This window comes from Mytilus edulis, chromosome 2 (assembly GCF_963676685.1).
Source record: "Mytilus edulis chromosome 2, xbMytEdul2.2, whole genome shotgun sequence".
NCBI classification, from domain to species: Eukaryota; Metazoa; Mollusca; class Bivalvia; order Mytilida; family Mytilidae; genus Mytilus; species Mytilus edulis.
The window spans coordinates 10598694-10620085 of record NC_092345.1 but is presented as its reverse complement, the minus strand read 5'-3'; the positions used below and the strand labels follow the sequence as shown (position 1 = coordinate 10620085).

General features: G+C 32.5%; 1 protein-coding gene across 3 annotated transcripts in view; it reads right to left on the bottom strand.

Moving 5' to 3' along the window:
* The window catches only part of LOC139510118 (centrosomal protein of 192 kDa-like), a 64875-nt gene that overhangs the window by 28670 nt on the left and 14813 nt on the right, over positions 1-21392 (bottom strand). For all 3 annotated transcript variants that reach the window (XM_071296420.1, XM_071296419.1, XM_071296421.1), the window contains exons 6-21: positions 17042-17265; positions 15324-15452; positions 13413-13510; positions 12637-12706; positions 12195-12336; positions 11669-11771; positions 9870-9941; positions 9116-9289; positions 8458-8731; positions 7950-8087; positions 7401-7465; positions 6671-6832; positions 5982-6090; positions 3600-5333; positions 2819-3111; positions 1837-1983 (exon numbers count right to left, since the gene is read on the bottom strand). In XM_071296420.1, the coding sequence (XP_071152521.1) occupies positions 1837-1983; positions 2819-3111; positions 3600-5333; positions 5982-6090; positions 6671-6832; positions 7401-7465; positions 7950-8087; positions 8458-8731; positions 9116-9289; positions 9870-9941; positions 11669-11771; positions 12195-12336; positions 12637-12706; positions 13413-13510; positions 15324-15452; positions 17042-17265 (3934 nt within the window). The remainder of the gene's footprint in view (positions 1-1836; positions 1984-2818; positions 3112-3599; positions 5334-5981; positions 6091-6670; positions 6833-7400; positions 7466-7949; positions 8088-8457; positions 8732-9115; positions 9290-9869; positions 9942-11668; positions 11772-12194; positions 12337-12636; positions 12707-13412; positions 13511-15323; positions 15453-17041; positions 17266-21392) is intronic.

Genomic DNA, 21392 nt, shown 5'->3' with positions numbered 1-21392 from the left:
TGCCTACATTCCAATAAAGACCCAATATAAACATTAGTTTTCAAATAACTTTACAGTATCAAATATATTATAAATTGTTTAAGTATAATAACATTTTTATCATACTTTAAATCCAAAACAACTGGTTTATTCTGTGTTTTAAGACTGGTGATATGCAAATTAGGAATCTCAAATTCTTAAAACTGCTGGAAAACTCAGTACAGATATATGTAGTTGTTTCTTTTTTAAACCACCCACCAGCAGAGTTTTCTTCGTTGGGTGGAAAATTTAAGCCCCACAGAATAATTACAAAATCTCTTTATGTAATTTAAACTGGAATAAATTTAATAATTTTTCAAACAAGAAAAAACTGAGATTTTACAAGAACAAAAACACATTTTTCAAAAGTTACAAATAAGCTAAATATGTTCTAATAATAACTAATAAATACTTATTGTAATTTAAAAATAACCATAAGCCTTAAAGATATAGGGTAGAGAAAAAGTGATCAGTAAAACACTCTGTGATACACATATTATACAAAGCTAAATTACAAAATGTCATCTATAGTTCAAACAAATGACCTGTTGAATCTATAAAGATAATTCAGGGAAAGTTCATTGCTTACCTTATTGACAAAGAACTAAAGAAATTGTACACAAATTCTTCTTTTAATATAATTTCAATAAATTTTTATTAATAACTACACAATAATAACTTGATTATTTTATAATACATCCAAATGATAAAAATATTCTGAAATTTATATTATTAAAACACATTTCTATTTCCATTGACAATGTAAAAATGTTAATCTTAAAAATGCTTGGGATTAAACAAAAAAGCTATCTTTTTTTTCAATAATTTTTATAGATATCAAAATGACTTCATTTACACAATTTATCAAAATACTATTATATGAATTTCACCAGAAAAACATTGTCATGGGGGATTTAAAAAACAAACCAACTGAATTTAAATTATACTTTATTTTTATTCAAATAAGGTTTTTGCCAACATGATTGTCAGGTGCTTCCATTTTCCAGTGGCAAATTACATTGGATTCATCATTATTGCTTTTTGTGCATTTTTCCTTTGATCTTTTATTGTGATAATTTTCATATCATGCTACTACCGGTACCCTGATATGGATAATTATCGCTAGAAACTTAGGACGCACGTGGCATTGCTAAAGAAATTGACATGAAATTGACAACTTCATCATAGGTAAAATAGCGATAAACAGATTATTATTGGTAATCTCAACTCGATTACTTTTCTCTCTTTCGCCGTACCAGCTCAAGCGAGAAAATCAATCTCGTTGAGATGATCAACTAAAATCTATAATGATTGGATACCAATTTCCATTGATTACCTGGGTACTGGTGAACCACAAAACTTGTAATTTTCAAGGAATAACAAATTTTCTATGAGGCTGTATGCAAACTTTGGCAAAATAACAAAATAAAATATCCATCAAAATGCCATATTTCCTCAATCCAGGAAATCAATGAATCCACAATAACCAACATAAAATTTAGCTGTCCTAAGGTTAATCACAATATTTACCCTCTACCATTCGGTCATATCATTACTCACCTATTACGGTAAATTCAATAAATTTTGTGCAGTTTTAATACTGCAAAAGTTGCCAGGGATAGTTTTAACAAATATATAAAAACTCTCATTACAAATTCTGATATAAACATTATTTGTATGAAGAATTTCAAAAAAATATCGTATCATTAAACAACTTTGTAAAATTCAATGATCACAATAAATGAACATAAAAGTTGCTGAATATTTAGTCAACCAATGATTGCTTTGGAAGATGAAGTCCTCCCACATGTAACTAACCTGTATCTGTGGATCTTCAGCAATGGCCTGTAATGTGACAACTGTTGGTATCTTCTGTATGTGTACGCTGTTGTCTTGTAGAAATAAACTAGACGTAACATTCAAAGAAGCTACATATGCACCAGCTAGTTTGGGTATAAATATAACCTACAAATTAAAACTTATTTAGTAGTTAATATTTAAATGATCATTTTTTGTGTAAAAAAATATTGTAAATTTTTTTTCTTCTTCCTAATAGCAAACAAACTTTGATTGGTATCAAAATATATCATTATTTAAATACAACTCAATTAATATATACGATTTGGTATGAAAATATTTATACATTTGAATAATTAATGAACCCCGAAACAAGCTTTCAAACAACTCAGTACCATACATGTATACAGAAGCACATTATTGTCTTTTTCGTTAATTGAGAAGATAATACAATAGGCCACGTACCTGAAAAGGATATTGTGAGCTGAGAATGGTTAAAATAGGTTAAATACTTTTAAAAAAAGTTTTATATCACTTCCATGACTACTGTAACAATGTGCAACATATTCAAAATTATAAAATATTTTTTAGCAAAAAGGAGGGCATTTTCCTGTATGTGCATTTCACTTTTTTTTTAATTTGAAAGTTTGATAATGGAAAATAATTAAGAAAAGAGAAGAGCAAAAGAACAAAAGATGCATGAAGATTGTTTAGGGGCCAGTTGAAGGACGCCTCCGGGTGCGGGAATTTCTCGCTACATTGAAGACCTGTTGGTGACCTTCTGCTGTTGTTTTTTTCTATGGGTGGGTTGTTGTCTCTTTGGCACATTCCCCATTTCCATTCTCAATTTTATGGTATGAATTAACAGCAAGAAATTTAAATTTATTGTAAAGGAGTCTGATTCTTCTGCTAGAAATTAAAAATAGAAATATAGGAATGTCATTTAAAATTGTCTCCCAGTTTTAATGCTAATTTAAATTGTTCCAAAAGATGGGTAACTTACTGTAACATTTTCTGTTGTATGTGGTTCTATAATGACCTTCCTCTTCATCTCAAATGGTAGGTAATTCATTATATTGACTTCCCTACCATCAATAGTCCATTCCTGTACCAGCAGGTAACATTCTAGCCAGCTATTGGTCGGGTTAGTCAGCTCTAATTTCCTCTCTATGGATATGCCTACACAACAAACATCATCAAAATGTAACATTCTTGATGCTGTAACAGCCGACAATCTTGGTGGAGTTCTAAGTTGGTGGCCATCTGATCTTGGTGAGGTTCTTGTATGAGAACATTCTGTATAAAAGATAGCATTACCATATATCAAAAGGTTATGTATAGAATACAGGCTAAAACAAAAGCCCTTTATCTAAAAATGCAGTAAAATTTCTGAATTTACCGTATACAAACCCTCAATACAAAACATTCATGAAACTTGTTAGACAGATATAATTGGTTTACTTAAAGTTTCCCAATTTATTTACAACCATGTGATAGACATCTGTAAAACAATAAGCATGTGTGTGTGTATAAAAAATCAACATGATCAAGCCATTTAACATACACACAGCCAGTAGAATTTGCACAAACTGATATTGGTGGGAGTTTCTCAAAAAGTTTAGATTTTCTTCCATGTTAGTAATTTATTTTTAGTTGGGTGTCTGGTTATTTTTGATTTTTCACTGTGTATTCTTATCAGACTTATTATTTGCTATTAGGTTTAAAATAACTGTTTGCTTTGACGAAAATTCACATCTCCTTTTATACATACAGATAATACTTACCATCTTCCATAACTGTAAGATTTTCTGCCTGCAGTTCATGCATCATACCAGTCGACATCATCGTGTGCATGCTACTAGGGGTGATAATAGTTGTGTCATTCCTGTTGTTATATGGCGTACTCTGATATACTGGTAACCGACTGGATATATTCATATTATCTCCCATGAAATCGTAATGAGTCGGCAGTGGAATATCTGAATCCCTATGTGGCAACATATCATCAGAGTCTATCGGATGTTCAAGTGGTTTGGGATGAACGTTACGATTAATTAATCTTCCTGGATTATCACGGACCAAATAATCCTTTGCAAAATCTCGCGACAACATGGACTCTGATGTAAGCAATGTTGGTTTATCTTGTGGTGGTTGTCTTGGTAAGAGATCATGTCGAAAGCTTGGTATTTGTGGTGGCGGCATTAAACTTTTGTCATCTATTGCCCTCTGATTTGTAGACATTGTAGAGTGTTCATGACTAGATGATGTTGAATTGAAAGCTCTATTTTGAGCAACATGATCTCCAGTATTTTGTGAATGAGTTTGACCACTGGTGGTCTGTGTAGTATAGAAGGATTTGACATCACTGCTGGTATGTGGCTGAGCATACAAAGTTTCAGGGAAAGTATGAGAAAATTGTTGATCTCCTGACTCAGATTTATGATAATTGGGATCAGACTGGTGACGGTTGGGAGAAGTCTTACTGAGTGCATCTAAAGATTTGAATTCACCAATGAGATCATACTTTTTCACTGGAGTTGAAGTCAAATTGTCATTATGTCTATTTAGAGCTAAACTTTCTGCAGAATGGCTGTGTTTATGTTTATTTCCTTGGGTTTTTAACATGGCATGATGTTTCTTTGGATCAAAATCAGAATGTCTTTTCTGAATAGGTATTTGTTGAGGCAATGAATGTTTATCTGAAATAGCATCAAACCCCCTTGAATCCACTAACTGTATATCTTCTGTCCCCACTAGCTCCTGTCGTGACATCACGTGATGGAGTTCAGAGGATTTACTGTACTCTGTACCATCGGGAATATGATGACCTGCCCAACCAGATGTGTTAACCCTCGGACTTCTGCCATCTTTTACTATATCATCATTCATACTACTTCTTGCAGACAAAGATGCCGATGTACCCAAACTAAAGGATGCTCCTTCAGTCTGACGAGCACTTGTCACTTGGGGCACTTCATTATCTCTTTGAGGGTTAATAAATCTATCTGAAGATTGATCCAATCTACCGCACCTGACAGGAGATTTTGTCCTAGAAATGCTAAGTCTCGGTGAATAACCATCTACAACAAAGTTTTCTGAGGAAAGTTTAGGTGGCGTTATAACACTATGTCTGGGTTTGTTATTTTCCTCCTTATCAGATTCTTCCCCATCAGGGTTTGTTTTATTCTCATAGGAAAACGTATTTAATGGTTTCTCCTGTGAAACACTCGCAGATTTATCAATACTTCTTCGAATATCTTTAGTCTTTTCACCATCAATAGAATTCTGCAGTTCAGGGATTTCAGATAAACTCATATCTTCAGAGGACTTTTTGTCCCGAAATTTCAAACTGGTTCCCTTTCTGACTGGTAACTTTGATGATTTATGTGTACTCTGTTTCTGTGACCATGCCATGACCATATTGGCTATCTCTTTAGGATCTTTAGACATGGACACAGACGACATGAATCTAGATATGTCACTCATGTGTAGTGTTCCATCACTCATATGTAGTGTACCTACAATAAATTAGCAACAGAATAACTGTCAATACATTAAGTGTTGAAATAGGGAAAAGAAAATGCAAGATCTTATCACTCACTGGGAATCTGTGACACTCAAAATTTCATAGAAACAGCTGAAATTTGTTATCTCTTGAAATTCAAATCTTAGGACAAAGTCTAGATGGTTGACATTAAAACATGAACTCTTTCTGATAATATGATAACATTTAACTAGGTGAAACTGTTTTAATGGACTAAAAGTAATGTAACCTTTCATATGTAGAAATCACTGGAGTTGCTTATGATCAATGATGATATTTAAACAAATTCATTTAGAACAAATAATGGAATTAAAATTGGACAAATTTGACATACAAATTGTTATTTTAGTACAGCATTTAATTATATTGAGAATATTTAAAAAAAAAAGATAAAAATAAGTGTTGCATCATTGAAGTTGATACAGTATAGCGGGTTATTTTTAGCCGGTGTAAAATTTCACGATTTTCATTGAATAAGGTATACGAAATATTTTGGATGTACTTCTTTTAAATTGGCAGATTTAATCTAGCGATTTTGTTCTATCCACAAAAATATACGAAAATTTACACCCTGCGAAAAAAATAACCTGCTATACATTAATATAAAACAATAAACCTGTACCATCTTCCTCAATGCTGGACGTCTGATCTGGTTCTGTCACAGTTGTCTCAATCAATGGGTAAATCTTTCTATCACTGGGAGGGGTTTTAATTATCATTCCAAAATCAGGCTGAAAGGGCAAAATAACATAAATTCATTTTCATCATTTGGATTAATTTCCTACAACTGTCAAATTAAAAGGAATATTTTATTTCAACGCTTTTTTGATTGCACCTAGATATGATGTACTATGATTTGGTGGTATTACACCATATCTCATTGGCTGATAAATGTCTGAATCGGTTCTTTCTACATCTCATCAAATTTGGGCAAATCAAACAAGATGAAGTTGTCAGAGGGATCACAAAAGTGATAACACAAACCAAGTCGTCACTGGCTAAATTGATGACAAAATCATAAACTTCATTTAACATTTTTAAGACAGAAAGTCGACTCATGAGAATTGTTCTTTACAAAATCCATTGATCTTCATAATTTATGATGTCCTAGAAATACAAGAGATTAGTATGACATCCATTCACTGAATTAGTAACATATTTATTAAGGGGCCAGCTTAAGGACTCCTCTTGCTGCATTGAAGACCCATTGGTGGCCTTCGGCTGTTTTGTCTGCTCTATGGTCGGGTTGTTGTCTCTTTGACTCATTCCCCATTTTCATTCTAAATTTTAACTATTTAGTTCTTATCTTACCCTTGGACCATCTCCATCAAGAGACCCCAGTTGACCTGAACGACTCTTCATAAACTGACCAACAGATATCCTACACAGATCATCCTCACCACCGTCAGCTATCTTACTCTTGTATGACCAGGAGTCACATTCAGGGAAAACATCACTGTCCATCTTTTCATCCTATATCATATATAAAAGGCATTTTATATTTGAAGTGCCTACTGTGGAATTATTAATATTCATGGGTTGTCACATTTCATAGATTTCATGGGTAAAGTTGAACTGTGAATTGTTAATGTTCAACCAACAATGACCAAGTACACATTTTTGATAGGCAGGTTTGAGGCAAATCCATCAAATCAAATATCCACCACACTCCTCAATCCATGAAAATTGGTACAAACAAAAATATATGAAGCGAACACATCAATATGCTAAATTCTTAAAGAAAACAATCGATTTATGAAAATATAAACCATTATTTTTTGGTTGCTAAGTTTAAACAAGTCTTATTCCTGCAATCATATCAATAGTTTGGACAAGCAAAATTACCCCCAAAAATGTCCCCAAAAAACCTGCTGTTGGTTGGTCATATAAATTGCATTTATACTAAGAACATGGTTTCCATATAATCTGAGAGACATGAGTAATATGAAGAATAGTTGATACTATGTCCTAATATGTCATAAAGGTTAAACACTAATTTGAGAATATCTAATTTACTTGTATATTTAAAGTTAAATCATACCTCTCTGAAAATATTTTCTTTTTCAAATTCTTTTTCATCTGTGTCTAAAAAGTCTTTTGCCCGATCTGAAATAAATAGTTTAGTTGTGATAAATTTTCTATGCAATATGTTTTAACTACACTATAGTGCCGCATTCTTTTGACTTTTAATAGCACTACGTTTAAGGAATCAATTTTAAGGACCAATTATTCCGCCAACTGTCAAATAGATAAGTGAACAGGTCATTCTTTGAAATGGTGTCATAAAATGATTCTCTTTCAACTGCATGAATGATTAGAATAGAACACATTATAATCTTTCCATACATAAAAATAAAATCTGGCAAAGAACTGTAGTTGTGAAATACACCTGCTACGATACAAAATTACTGTCCACAATTGTCCAGTAGTTACAGTCATTTCTCTAGATGTAGTCATACAAAACCAGTCTTAGGAATACCCAGTATATCTATGTTTCCAGCACCACATTTCAAAAGGGGAAAATTATAATATTTCTAAATTCAATCAAATTAGTTTTCATCAATATTATTTTCAGTAAAAATAAAATAACCTGCTGACATAAAATCCTCATGAACAGTAAAATTAACACCAAGGTTTCCCTGTGCTACCATTTCATCTACTAAAGCTTTCTGTTCAGCAGCTTCAGTTGACAGAGAACTAACATAAGCCAAATCTACTCCAGTTTTCTCTGGAAAAAAAATAAACAATTACCACAAAGTATAAGACAACTAACTCATTGCCCAATTGCTTTCTATTTTATATTCTCCAATGTTAATGGCTACTTTGTCTCAAGTTTAAATAAAGTGGCTGTCATTTCATGTCTAAACTATATCTTATCCTGACTTGTGCTGAAAAATTCAACATAGTTTTTATTGCATATTAAAGTTTACTGGTTCCTGGAAGTTTGATAGTACAAAAACAGGTACTTCTGATCTGAACAACATGGCAAACGTGCCCTCCTAGTATGATTCTATATCCTTTTTTATTATTCAAAAGAAACTGACACGTCTAAAGTCAGATTTTTTTGTTTGAGCCACAAATATAAAATTCTTCTTTACCTGCTAGTTTAGCCTCCTGTAATGATTTCTGACTATTCCTCAAAGACTGTCTTGTCTGAGGGGAAGCTGTAGAGAACTTTGGTTGGTCAAACTTAGGAGGACTGCTACTGCTACGATAAGATTTACTGTCTACACTTGTCCGAGGACTAACAGGTGGCTCCAGAGTCATATCTCCAGGTGGAGTCATATCATGACTTTGTCTAGGAGGAGGACTGGCTCCAAATGATCCAAAGGAGTTATTCACTTCTCCAAAAGGGTTATCATCCTGCTGATTCTGTCAAACATACAAATTACCATCATCACATTTATATGGATTTCCACAATAACTTTTAGTTATAGACAGACAATAAGCCAATTTCAAATTAAAAGTAACTAATTACATGTCAATTTTATCACAAGCTTCAATTAAATTATAATTACATTTACCCTAAGTTAGAAAATATGTTATAGTTACTTCAGAAAAGTAAGAAATTTCATTAAAAACTACATTTCAAATTTTGAATGAAAATTATAAAGGAAGATAAAATAGAATACCTTGTAGGGCACTAGTCAGAACTTCTGCTTTCAAATGTAGGCAATTCATTGTTTTCTTATGAGAATTAAAAGTTTGGACAAAAATAAAAACAAAAGATATTATTATAATAAATGTATGACATACAGAAAACACATCTTCAGCATTAAAACCAGAGGCTTCCAGTCTGTTTCCAGGGTCTGTCTGGTAATCTGCTGTGTTGTCTACACTCCATCTTAATTGGGAGGTATTCTCAGTAGCATTAAACATTGGAGCTAAATACCTGGACTGTAATAGTGACTCTTCTTCCATGGTGTGTGCCTGTAACATATAGATGATTGTTTGAATAGTTAATTTTTGTAATGGGCTGTTCAATAAAAACACATGGAGCTCAGGGAGGTGATTTAAAATCTCATCTATGGGTGGGTGAATTTGTTCAGTAAAAGTGTTTGAGAAATTCTAAAATCATTTCCTCTATAGATTGTTATTGTTTTCAAAGAGCCTTTTCTATGTACTATGAATGTTTTAACAAAACAAACCTTACACAATACATGCTATATTTATCTTAAGAAATGCCAATGTCTGACTGAGGGTGTTGCACATTTCCAAAACAGTGTAAATTGATCATTACATTTTATAGTAGTTGAATCTAAAATCTGTTATTAATTTATAGGCATACTCAAATCTTATATTTGTATAATTCAACAGGGAACTTATTGAAAAATCTAATAAAAAGAAAACCAGACAATAAGTTTTAGGAATCCAAATGTTTAACATAAACAGTATGAACTAAAATTATTCCTGTAGACAACTGTTAATGACCCATGTAAAATTTCTAAGTGGTGATTTGCTTTCAGTGACCTCAAATGCACCAGACTGTATATATATTGTATATGAATACCTGATAATTAGAATATCTGTCCATGCCCTTTTCTGTTAAAAGATCATCTCCCATTGGCTTCACTCTTTGTTCCTATCAAAATTTATATTAAATATTGTTGTTACCAATTTACCATAAAAAATACTTTTAAACAAGAATGTGTCCTCAGTACATGAATGCCCCACTCGCACTATCATTTTCTATGTTCAGTGGACCGTGAAATTGGGGTAAAATCTCTAATTTGGCATTAAAATGAGAAAGATCATATCATAGGGAACATGTGTACCAAGTTTGAAGTCGATTGAACTTCAACTTCATCAAAAACTACCTTGACCAAAAACTTTAACCTGAAGCGGGACAGACGGACAAACGAACGAACGGACGAACGAACGAATGGACGCACAGACCAGAAAACATAATGCCCCTCTACTATCGTAGGTGGGGCATAAAAACCAGAGCATGATCAGCAATACCAATCAAAATTGAGAGAATAAAGTTTAGGTATACCAGTTTTGCCTAGACATCTAGTTACATGTAGCATTAACTGTACTTTATTTACATGATTTCTTAGCCAAATCTTATCTCCTTGCAGATAAACTATAACCAGTCATCATATTATTCATTTAAGTGCAATAACTCCTATAAGAAGTTGTCTGACAGTTTGTACATATATGTACAATTGGTAGAGCTCAACATTCTTAACATTCTTACTACTATCAGTTTCTATTTCAATATAAACTCATATTCTAAATAATCAATTTAAATTTAATCCTTGTCAGAATTCTAATATACACATTGTATTGTTGTCAAGGTTACAAAAACTGTCACATTTTTAATGAATCATGGGAACATAGAAAATTTCCTGCAGGCTCATTTTTTCTTTTGTAAACCGTGATTGATGTATTTCTATCAAATCAGAAGAAGAAACTCAAATATCAAGTTAATAATGATATTGAAACAGAAATAAGAGATGAAAAACAGGTGCCAAACACCAATTAAAGATGAAATATAAAGCTTGCATGAAGAGAGCAATAGTGAAATTAATTTGTATTGTCAATATATCCTTTACCTTCTCTAGAAATTAACATATCACTGAATACTGATACAAGATACATGTACTCAAGTCAAGATCTAATCAAAATAATTTCTGCTAATCATAATAATTTCTGCTAATCATAATACTGATATCAGGAATGATTTAAAATTTAAAAAAAACAAATTTTTGGTGTTGATACAGTACGCAGAGTTTTAGGATTTTGACATTTGTATAACTCAAAATATAAAATGGATTGATGAATTGTTTCTAATAACTTTAATGGCTAATAATCAAATAAACACATGTATCAGTGATATGGAAATCAATTTGGATTGCATTTTCAATTTATTTACCTCAACATAATTAACAATATATTGTACAACATAGTAATATAATAAGAGAGAAAACTGTAGTATGTCCTACACCCATTAATAACAGTTGACTATCTAGCCTTCAGATAGAATAATATCTAACCCTAGTGCAGCCACACATAATTTACTTACTGAAACTACATATTGCTAATCAAAATAAATGTAAGGATCATTAACATAAATCAAAATCAGATAATGATCCTAACTAAAACCTTTACTCCAGACAATTTGAATTCTATATAAAACATGTTGATTCATTGTTAAGTTTTACACAGAAGATTAATCTACAACGAATTCAAATAAATTATGATATTTTCAATATAAAGCTTGACTAGACACCATAAACAGAAAATGCAATAAATTTTAATTCTAAAGAACAATTAAACCCTATTAAAAAAAACATATGAAGCTACCTCAATATCCAGACTTCCTGATGGTGGAGGCATCACAGGTTTGAAGTTTGATCGGAAGGTATCAAGAAAATTTTTGGCATCAGTTGATCGTCTTGTGTCTTCGCTGTAAATTCATGAATGTTAATGATTAATTTGATCAGCTGGGACAAAGATACAAAAGACATTCATTATAAGCTACCAGAACAGAAATATATATGGTGACTGTGAGTTATGGTGGCTATCAATATATACCTGTTCTGATTGATGGTATTAAAGAATCTACAGTCAGAGATCAAAGGTGTTTCTGACTTTGAAAAATATGCAATATACATGTACTTCATACAAAATTAAAAAAAAATGTCAAAAACTTATTTCATTTCTAATTTAAAACAATTTTTCACTGATGATCTCAAATATGTTTGCAGTTTTTCATGGTTATTATGAAATATTTTTATTGTGTGTTTGAAATCTTTACTGATTATTTTTGGTTGTAGTGTATAACATGCAAGACAAATTACTGTTTACATTGGTAAGGGAGATAACTCACTTGTCTGATCCACTGCTGCCATCCCCACCTCCACCACCATCACCAGGAACAGGGGAGGTAACTACATCACCTTCAGCTGATTGTCTCATGGCTATTGACATCTGTGTACCAGATGATTCCTGCTGACTGGTTCCTTCCACACCTTATTAAAGATAATTGAAATTAACTTTGTCTGTAAGAGATCTATATATTTCCTAATTTAAAAAAATATTACTTTTAACTTCTGAAATCTGGTAGTTACTACAGATAAATACTGAGGACTGATAGAAACACATCAACTTATAATTTATCAATAATTTCTTTCATTTAAATCAATAACGTTATTTATTTTTTGATCATGAAATCTTCTCACTAATTGTCAATGCTATTTCATAAGAGAATTTATTGACAAAACATATTATGAGTTTTTTTTCTGTTTGTGTAGCAATGCATGTAAACAAACCTGGCCTGGGTATAGAGGCACGGTTATCTGAACACTGACCAGCTCCTACTTCTCTTTCTAAACCCATAGACTGAAAAAAAATTCAGACATTTAATATGTTGTTCAATAAGAATCATTTGATTGTGAAATTAAATGAAACAAAATTTAACTATGTGGATAAATAATGTTTTATGGGTTTACATATATCCAACAGCAAAAGTATTTCCTGAAGTCAAGAAAAGTGACAATGTTTTCCCTGACTGAAGTCAAGTAAATTGACAATGTTTTACCTGCCTGAAGTCAAGTAAATTGACAATGTTATACCTGCCTGAAGTTAAGTAAATAGATTTTACCTGTCTGAAGTCAAGTAAATAGATTTTACCTGTCTGAAGTCAAGTAAATAGACAATGTTTTACCTGTCTGAAGTCCAGTAAATAGACAATGTTTTACCTGTCTGAAGTCAAGTAAATTGACAATGTTTTACCTGTTACCTGTCTGAAGTCCAGTTAATGGACAATGTTTTACCTGTCTGAAGTCCAGTTAAGGGACAATGTTTTACCTGTCTGAAGTCCAGTAAATAGACAATGTTTTACCTGTCTGAAGTCCAGTTAATGGACAATGTTTTACCTGTCTGAAGTCCAGTTAAGGGACAATGTTTTACCTGTCTGAAGTCCAGTTAAGGGACAATGTTTTACCTGTCTGAAGTCCATTAAATAGACTATATTTTACCTGTCTGAAGTCCAGTTAATGAACAATGTTTTACCTGTCTGAAGTCCAGTTAAAGGACAATGTTTTACCTGTCTAGCCATTTCCAGTTCATCTTCTGTATCAATCTCACTACTTTGTCCAGTCTGCTTTCCCTCCACATCTCTTAAATCATCATTACTGCCTATTTCTACAGAATAAAACAAATAAAAATAAATTAATTAATGTTGTGCATTATCTTCTTTTTTTCAAAATATTTTATCTTAATAAATATATTTTTTTCTTTTTTACTCTATCTGTATATGCTTTATGTCTGTCACTATCCCTGGTCAAGAAAAAACAAACATGACATGCTTTTAAATTCTGTTTGTCATTAAAATATGGATTGGTAGAATGTTATTGCATCTTCAAGGCTAAATTTCCATAGACACTGTTAACGCTGGCATGATACCAAATGCCCATCAGTGTTAATTTGTACAACTGAAAACAAGTTTAGAATCATATGTTAAGCAGGAGATGATTATTAAGTAGACACTATAATTTTTTTATGTTCAATGGACCGTGAAACTGGGTTCAAAATTTCTTACTTGGCATTAAAATTACAAAGACCATATCATAAGGAACATGTGTACTAAGTTTCAAGTTGATTGGACTTCAACTCCATCAAAAACTACTGGAATAACCGTTTCACAAATGATATCGGATATGTTCCTTACATCGTAACTACAATCCCCTTCCCTTTCATGAATGTGACCTACCGAATTAGACTATTTACCAGATTTGTTATCACATAAGCAATAAGACGGGTGCCGCATGTGGAGCAGGATCTACTTACCCTTCCAGAGCACCTGAGATCACCCCTAGTTTTTTAGTGGGGTTTTGTGTTGTTTATTCTTTAGTTTTCTATGTTGTGTCGTGTGTGCTGTTGTTTGTTTGTCTTTTTCATTTTTAGCCATGGCGTTGTCAATCTGCTGATCAAATATTAAATCATTCTGTTCATAAATACCTGAGATAAAGTGTGTCAGCAAAATGTGTTAAGACAAATGGACGGACAAGGTGATAGCCATATAGTCAGTCTCCATTTTTAGAGTAAGGGTATTATTAAATATTAATTTTACATAATGCTGTAATATACATATCATATTTAATATAAAGCAAACTAAGCAACATGTTTTATTACATCAATGTACAGCACATAAAAACTTGTTTCCAATAAAAAAATCTACACTAACTCATTCAATGCATTAAATGGTTGGTTAACTTAAAAAACATTCAAATTTCTATATGTTAATGTTAGAAAAGAAATATTTCATCTACTATTCAACCTGAAACTTACCTTTCACAGGTAAATGGCGTCCTTTAAAAATGGTGTAGAATGGCTTTTTACTGTATATGTTATGTAGTAATTACAGGAAGTATACTGGGATATATATGGGACAATGAAATAAATAAATGAGGTAGATGTCCATGGGACACAGATGGTGACCCCCCCCCCCCCTTTTTTTTAAATCTGTATCCAGTGGACGTTTACCTAACTCATCATCACTGTTTTTAAGCATAATTTGACAAAATCCAACCATATGATGATAATTAAGATAGATGTCCATGGAACACAAATAATGACTTCCCCCTTTAGCATATAGCGATATAGAGAGTCATAACTCAATAACGGTAAAAATGATGTGTCCTCATTTAAACTTGATCTGCTTTTTGTGGAAATATCTTTTTTACAGTACCATAATTATTTTTAAAGTCTTAAAATTTCAGTTATTTGTGATATTATTTTTGTGTATTTTTCTTTTTTTATTAAATTTTATAATAATCAAGCTAAAAACTAGGCACACAGCATCAAAATAAAAGACTTCCTTCCTTAATATGTCAACTATAATTCAAAGTTGATGAGAATGTGAGGAAAACTGATGAAATAGTTTTGTAGGTCAAAATTTGCTTCTATATAAAATTTCTAATAATGATTTTTAAGATAATATTTCAAAACAACATACCATCAAAAAGAGTGACTTTACTAAGACTGGGAAATAACTTGGTATTCTGTGTTAGTTCTGCTCCATCTCCACCGCTAGACATCATTTTAAGATAGATAGAATCTAAAACACCATTATCTTGTGTCACATCTGTAATAGTCAAATAATACAAAGCACTATTACTAAGAATTTCTTCTGTAACAGTTAAAATAAGCAAATCCTTTAAAAGGGTACAAACCACTTCAAAAACTAGCCTTATTCAGGGGACTATACAGTAGGGGTTTTACTCATTGTTGAAGGTTGCACTGTTGCCTATAATTGCTTACATCTACTTCAGTTGATCTTTGGTGGATAGTTCGTCTCATTGGCAATCATAGCACATCTCCTTATTTTTATAGTGCAAGTCATTAACAGACTGTTTACTACACTATTAAGTTTGTTCATTCCGTTTACCACTACCTAATATTTTGAATTTTTTTAGACCAAGGTCTCACTACCTATAATAGGAAAACTTAACAAGAGTGCACACGCTGAAATGTCTCGCCTTCTATACTAATCATTGATATTATGTTGATAGTCCTAAGTATAAAACTAAGCTTTATTACAATTGTCACATAAACTTAACATTAACCAAGATAACTAAACAAAGACCAATGAACCTTGAAAATGAGGTCAAGGTCAGATGAACCATGCCAGGCAGACAATTACAGCTAACAATGCTTCTATACAACATATATAGTTGACCCATTACTGATAGTTTAAGAAAAATAGACCAAAACACAAAACCTTAACACTGTGCAATGAACCGTGAAAATGAGGTCACGGTTAAATAAAACCAGCGCGACTGACATAAAGATCATAAAATATTTCCATACACCACTGAACCATGAAAATGAGGTCAAGGTCACATGACATCTGCCCGCTAGACATGTATAGCTTACAATCATTCCATACAACAAATATAGTAGACCTATTGCATATAGTATGAGAAAAACAGACCAAAACACAAAAATTTAACTATAACCACTGAACCATGAAAATGAGGTCAAGGTCAGATGACACCTGCCAGTTGGACATGTACACCTTACATAGACTGAATATGCTAGCCCTATTGCTTATAGTATCTGAGATATGGACTTGACCACCAAAACTTAACCTTGTTCACTGATCCATGAAATGAGGTCGAGGTCAAGTGAAAACTGTCTGACAGACATGAGGACCTTGCAAGGTACGCACATATCAAATATAGTTATCCTATTACTTATAATAAGAGAGACTTCAACATTACAAAAAATTTGAACTTTTTTTTCAAGTAGTCACTGAACCATGAAAATGAGGTCAAGGTTATTGGACATGTGACTGACGGAAACTTCGTAACATGAAGCATCTATATACAAAGTATGAAGCATCCAGGTCTTCCACCTTCTAAAATATAAAGCTTTTAAGAAGTGAGCTAACACCGCCGCCGCTGCCGGACCACTATCCCTATGTCGAGCTTTCTGCAACAAAAGTTGCAGGCTCGACAAAAATTGAATCATGAATATTATTTACAAATCAAAGTGACTAGATCTTATTGTATGAGGATCTACCTTTCTTATCACAAATCAAAGTGACTAGATCTTATTGTATGAGGATCTACCTTTCTTATCACAAATCAAAGTGACTAGATCTTATTGTATAATTATATACCTTTCTTATCACAAAACAAAGTCACTAGATCTTATTGTATAATTATCTACCTTTCTTATCACAATCTACATCCTCTATACCAGTGTCATCAAAGTCACTGAAATCATCATCTAACTGCATCAGCTCCTCGTCTATGTTGACCTCTGGTACGGTCACATCCCCATCATGCTGATTGCTGAACATTTCCTGAAACACCAGTGACTGTCTGACAGGTCCTTCAGGGACTGGTGCTGGTTTATCTGAAGGCTTCTTCTTAACTGTATCTACATCATGTCTGAAAACATCGGGTATTAGAAATGATGTAAATGAAAGAACTAGATGTGTGGGAGAGACAGAACACCCTTAACTGTATAATAATTGATTGATTCCTTTATTCCAAAGCTGGTTATCAGGAATAAAACCTGACCATGATCATTTTAGACGGAATCTTAGTGTTTAGAGTCATGGACATGTTATCAAAGAATTTTTAAATTCATTCTGTTTTTATGCATATATACAAGTATGCAAATACAGTGGATTCATTATTATTTGTGGGTTACCACTTGCCTAGGTTAGATTAACATTTATTTTATTGAATTTGTTGATTGCATTAAGCTGTTTCAGCACTTAACAGAGTTCATGGGACCGACAAAGCAAGATTATTTGTCAGTCCTACAAAATTTTAGCCAGTCCTAAAAAAATCTGTCAATTTGATCCTAAAATAAAAATAATAACATATTTTATCCAATAGTAACTTTATTATTATTAGTTTTATTTTTCACAGCCACGGACAAATTAATAATGAAGGACCAGTTCTGATCTCCTGATTGTTCAATTAAAGTCATTTTCTCTATCCATTTCATCATCTGAATCATTTTCTCGGTATTTGTTATCTCCATCTAAGATTTCAATCGCCGATTGTTTGCCATGAACAAATTTAGCAGGCCACATGTAGATCGGCACTTTAGTTTCCATAGGTTTTAGTTTGTTTATAACAGGAAACCAGTACCGGAAATTAGCAGCAGGTACATCTGAAGACCGATGTAAACACTAATTGGAATTAGTTGCGGTACAACTAATTACTGATAAAAAAGGCACTGCAACGGCCGTTTTTACATCGTTCATGTGGACCGACACTAGCTTTCAATATACTAATCCGAGCCTCATTTTGACCGATAGGACTGACAGGACTGACCATTTATACGAACTCAGACTTAAAGGTGAGCCTAGGTAAAGGGGAGGTTGAACACTTGTGCTGCTCATTGTGATCTCACTACTTCTACATTTTTTATATTCATTTTGTTTTTATGCATATATATATATACAAGTATGCAAATACAGTGGATTCATTATTATTTGTGGGTTACCTATTTGTGGGTTTAGTGCGTACAGATTAACCACTTTTTAAATGTTCAACGAATAGCAAAGGAGTAGGTCCGGAAAGGTCTGATTTTGGCCTCAAATTTCAGGTTCATCGAAGGAAAGATTTTGAACACTTTTTAAACACTTAAGTGACTATTTCAATTAATTCAAATAGTTTATGTGAATGATTTTGACTGATTGAGACACTAATAACGCTCCGATTCAAGGTTAAATATGAAAAATCTATCAAATATTCCAAAACATGTCACTTTTCAGAAGGTTATTGTCAAGAATGAAAAAGGCCGCATCCGTGTTCATCCTCAAACTTTACATATGTTATGTATTATCATCAAATACAACTTACATTTCAATATTATGAATGAACACAAATGCTGCCACTTTCATTTAAGACGGAAACCGTCTAAATTAACTAAAATGCTAAAATTCAGTAATTTAGCATGACTTCATGATGCAAGTACCCGATATATGTGCATTGTATTGTCAAAAACCGTCCATACCAGGGCTTCCAAAATTTTTCTGAGCCAGCCGGACATTTTATATCTAATCCGAATTTTAATCCCCAAGACTAAGTCACAAAAGGCAATTATGGTAATCAGATGGCCATCCCAATGAATGACATAAATTTAGATTAAAAACGAAATTGAAATTTACTTTGATATGAATTTGATGTTCTGACATAAACTGTTAAAATTGGCATTGCATCATTCAAAGTGTGCACATCAGTGTGTTCAAATCTGTATTAGACTCTTTATTTGTGCAAATTGACGTTGTCTAGAACTTTATTTTCGTTTTTAAAGTCACATTTTTCAAAACCGGATGTTGACTTGACAATGGTAAAACATGGACCATAAACGGATACGTAAAATCCGTGTACGTTTACATAGCACGACTGAGCGAAAAAGCTCTTTCCACGTTATTTCTTCAACAAAATACTTGAAATGAACGTTAGGTACAGGTATCAATGATAGTTTTAGAATTTTGAAGAAATGTAGGATGCATAATTGAATTTCCCACCTGTGCACATGCGCACACGTGTTCTTGTTAATACAACGTAGTTCTGACGATTTTTTCATGTAAAACCTTTTTAAATGTTTCATCAAATCAAGTTTATCAATGTATTTATTATAAATTTGATCTTTTGGACTAAATCAATTAGATACAAACCGCTGAAATGTACGAAAGTAATTGAGAATGGACCGATTAATTTATACTATGTCCGGTACTGAAATTAGTTTACCTGTCACCTGAACAGGTAGTTTTCAGCTGTCCAACAACTAATTAGCCTTGATTAAAATTAGAAAGTATTGAAGTAAGGGTTGTTTTGATAGTAATTAATCAACGTGTCACTTTTATGACCGGAAATGTATGGCTGTTAAAGGCTAAATGTTGGGTCAAAAAGATCGTGAATTATATTAAAATGACCGAAAAAGCCTTGAAAACTAAAAAGTATATGACCGTTTCATGCTTTTACCAGCCGGTCTTTTACCGGACATTATACAAATGACCGGAATATATGACCGTTTTGGAAGCCCTGGTCCATACTTATGTAGCAGAAACATTCTACTTTCCAATAAATAACTAAAAGTTTACTTTTTTACAATTTTGTAAAACTGCAATATTTTGGGGCCAAAAAAGGGTCTTACTGAACCTACTCCTTTTATGTAGGCTTGTAAGCAGTCTTATGCAAAACGATAAAATTAAATATCCATACTTGTAAAGTATTTTTATTTTATTATTTAAGGACTGCATGAATTTGAATAGTTAAAGCTATAAAGCTAATCAAGTTCCAAGGTCCCCTGTGTTGCATATATTATAATAAATTTGAAACTACAGGCTCCAAAGAGCCTGTGTTGCTCACTTTGGTCTATGTGCATATTAAACAAAGGACACAGATGGATTCATGACAAAATTCTGTTTTGGTGATGGTGATGTGTTTCTAGATCTTACTTTACTGAACATTCTTGCTACTTACAATTTTCTCTATCTATAATAAACTTGGCCCTTTAGATACAGAGGAACAAATTTTGTGAAAATTTACAAAAATTTACCAAATTAATGAAAATTGTTAAAGTTGAAAAACATTAACAACTTGTGAAAAATTTACTATAAAGGGCAATTACTCCTTAAGGGGTCAACTGACCATTTTGGTCATGTTGGCTTATTTGTAGATCTTACTTTGCTAAACATTATTGCTGTTTACAGTTTATCTCTATCTATAATAGTATTCAAGATAATAACCAAAAACAGCAAAATTTCTATAAAAAATACCAATTGGGGGGCAGCAACCCAACAACCGGTTGTCTGATTCATCTGAAACTTTCAGGGCAGATAGATATTGACTTGATTAACAATTAAACCCCTTGTGGCCATCTTGGTTGGTTGGCCGGGTCATCAGACACATTTTTAATACAAGATACCCTAATTATGATTGTGGATAAAGGAGTAGGTCCGGTAAGGACCGATTTTGGCCTCAAATTTCAGGTTCATCTGAGGAAAGATTTTGACCACTTTTTCAACACTTAAGTGTCTATTTTATTTGAATTAATTAGTTTATGTGAAAGATTTTAACAGATTTAGTCATTAAAAACGATCCGATTCAAGCTCAAATATGAAAAATCTACCTAATATGCCGACAAATGTTACTTTTCGGATGGATTTTGGTAAAAACGAAAGTGGCCGCATCCGTGTTCATCCTCAACCTTTATATATGTTATGTTATATCATAAAATACAACTTACATTTCAATATATAGGATGAACACGAATGCGGCCACTTTCGTTTTACACGAAAACCGTCCAAAATTTAACTAAAATGCTAGAATTATGAGGATTTCAGTAATTTAGCATGACTTAATGGTGCTAGTACCGGATATATGTGCATTGTATTGTCAAAAACAGCCCATATTTATGTAGCAGAAGCATTCTACTGTCCAATTAATAACTAAAGGTTTACATTTTAACAATTTTGTAAAACTGCTATATTTTGGGGCCAAAAAGGGGTCTTACTGAACCTACTCCTTTAGTTAAATATGACTAAGTA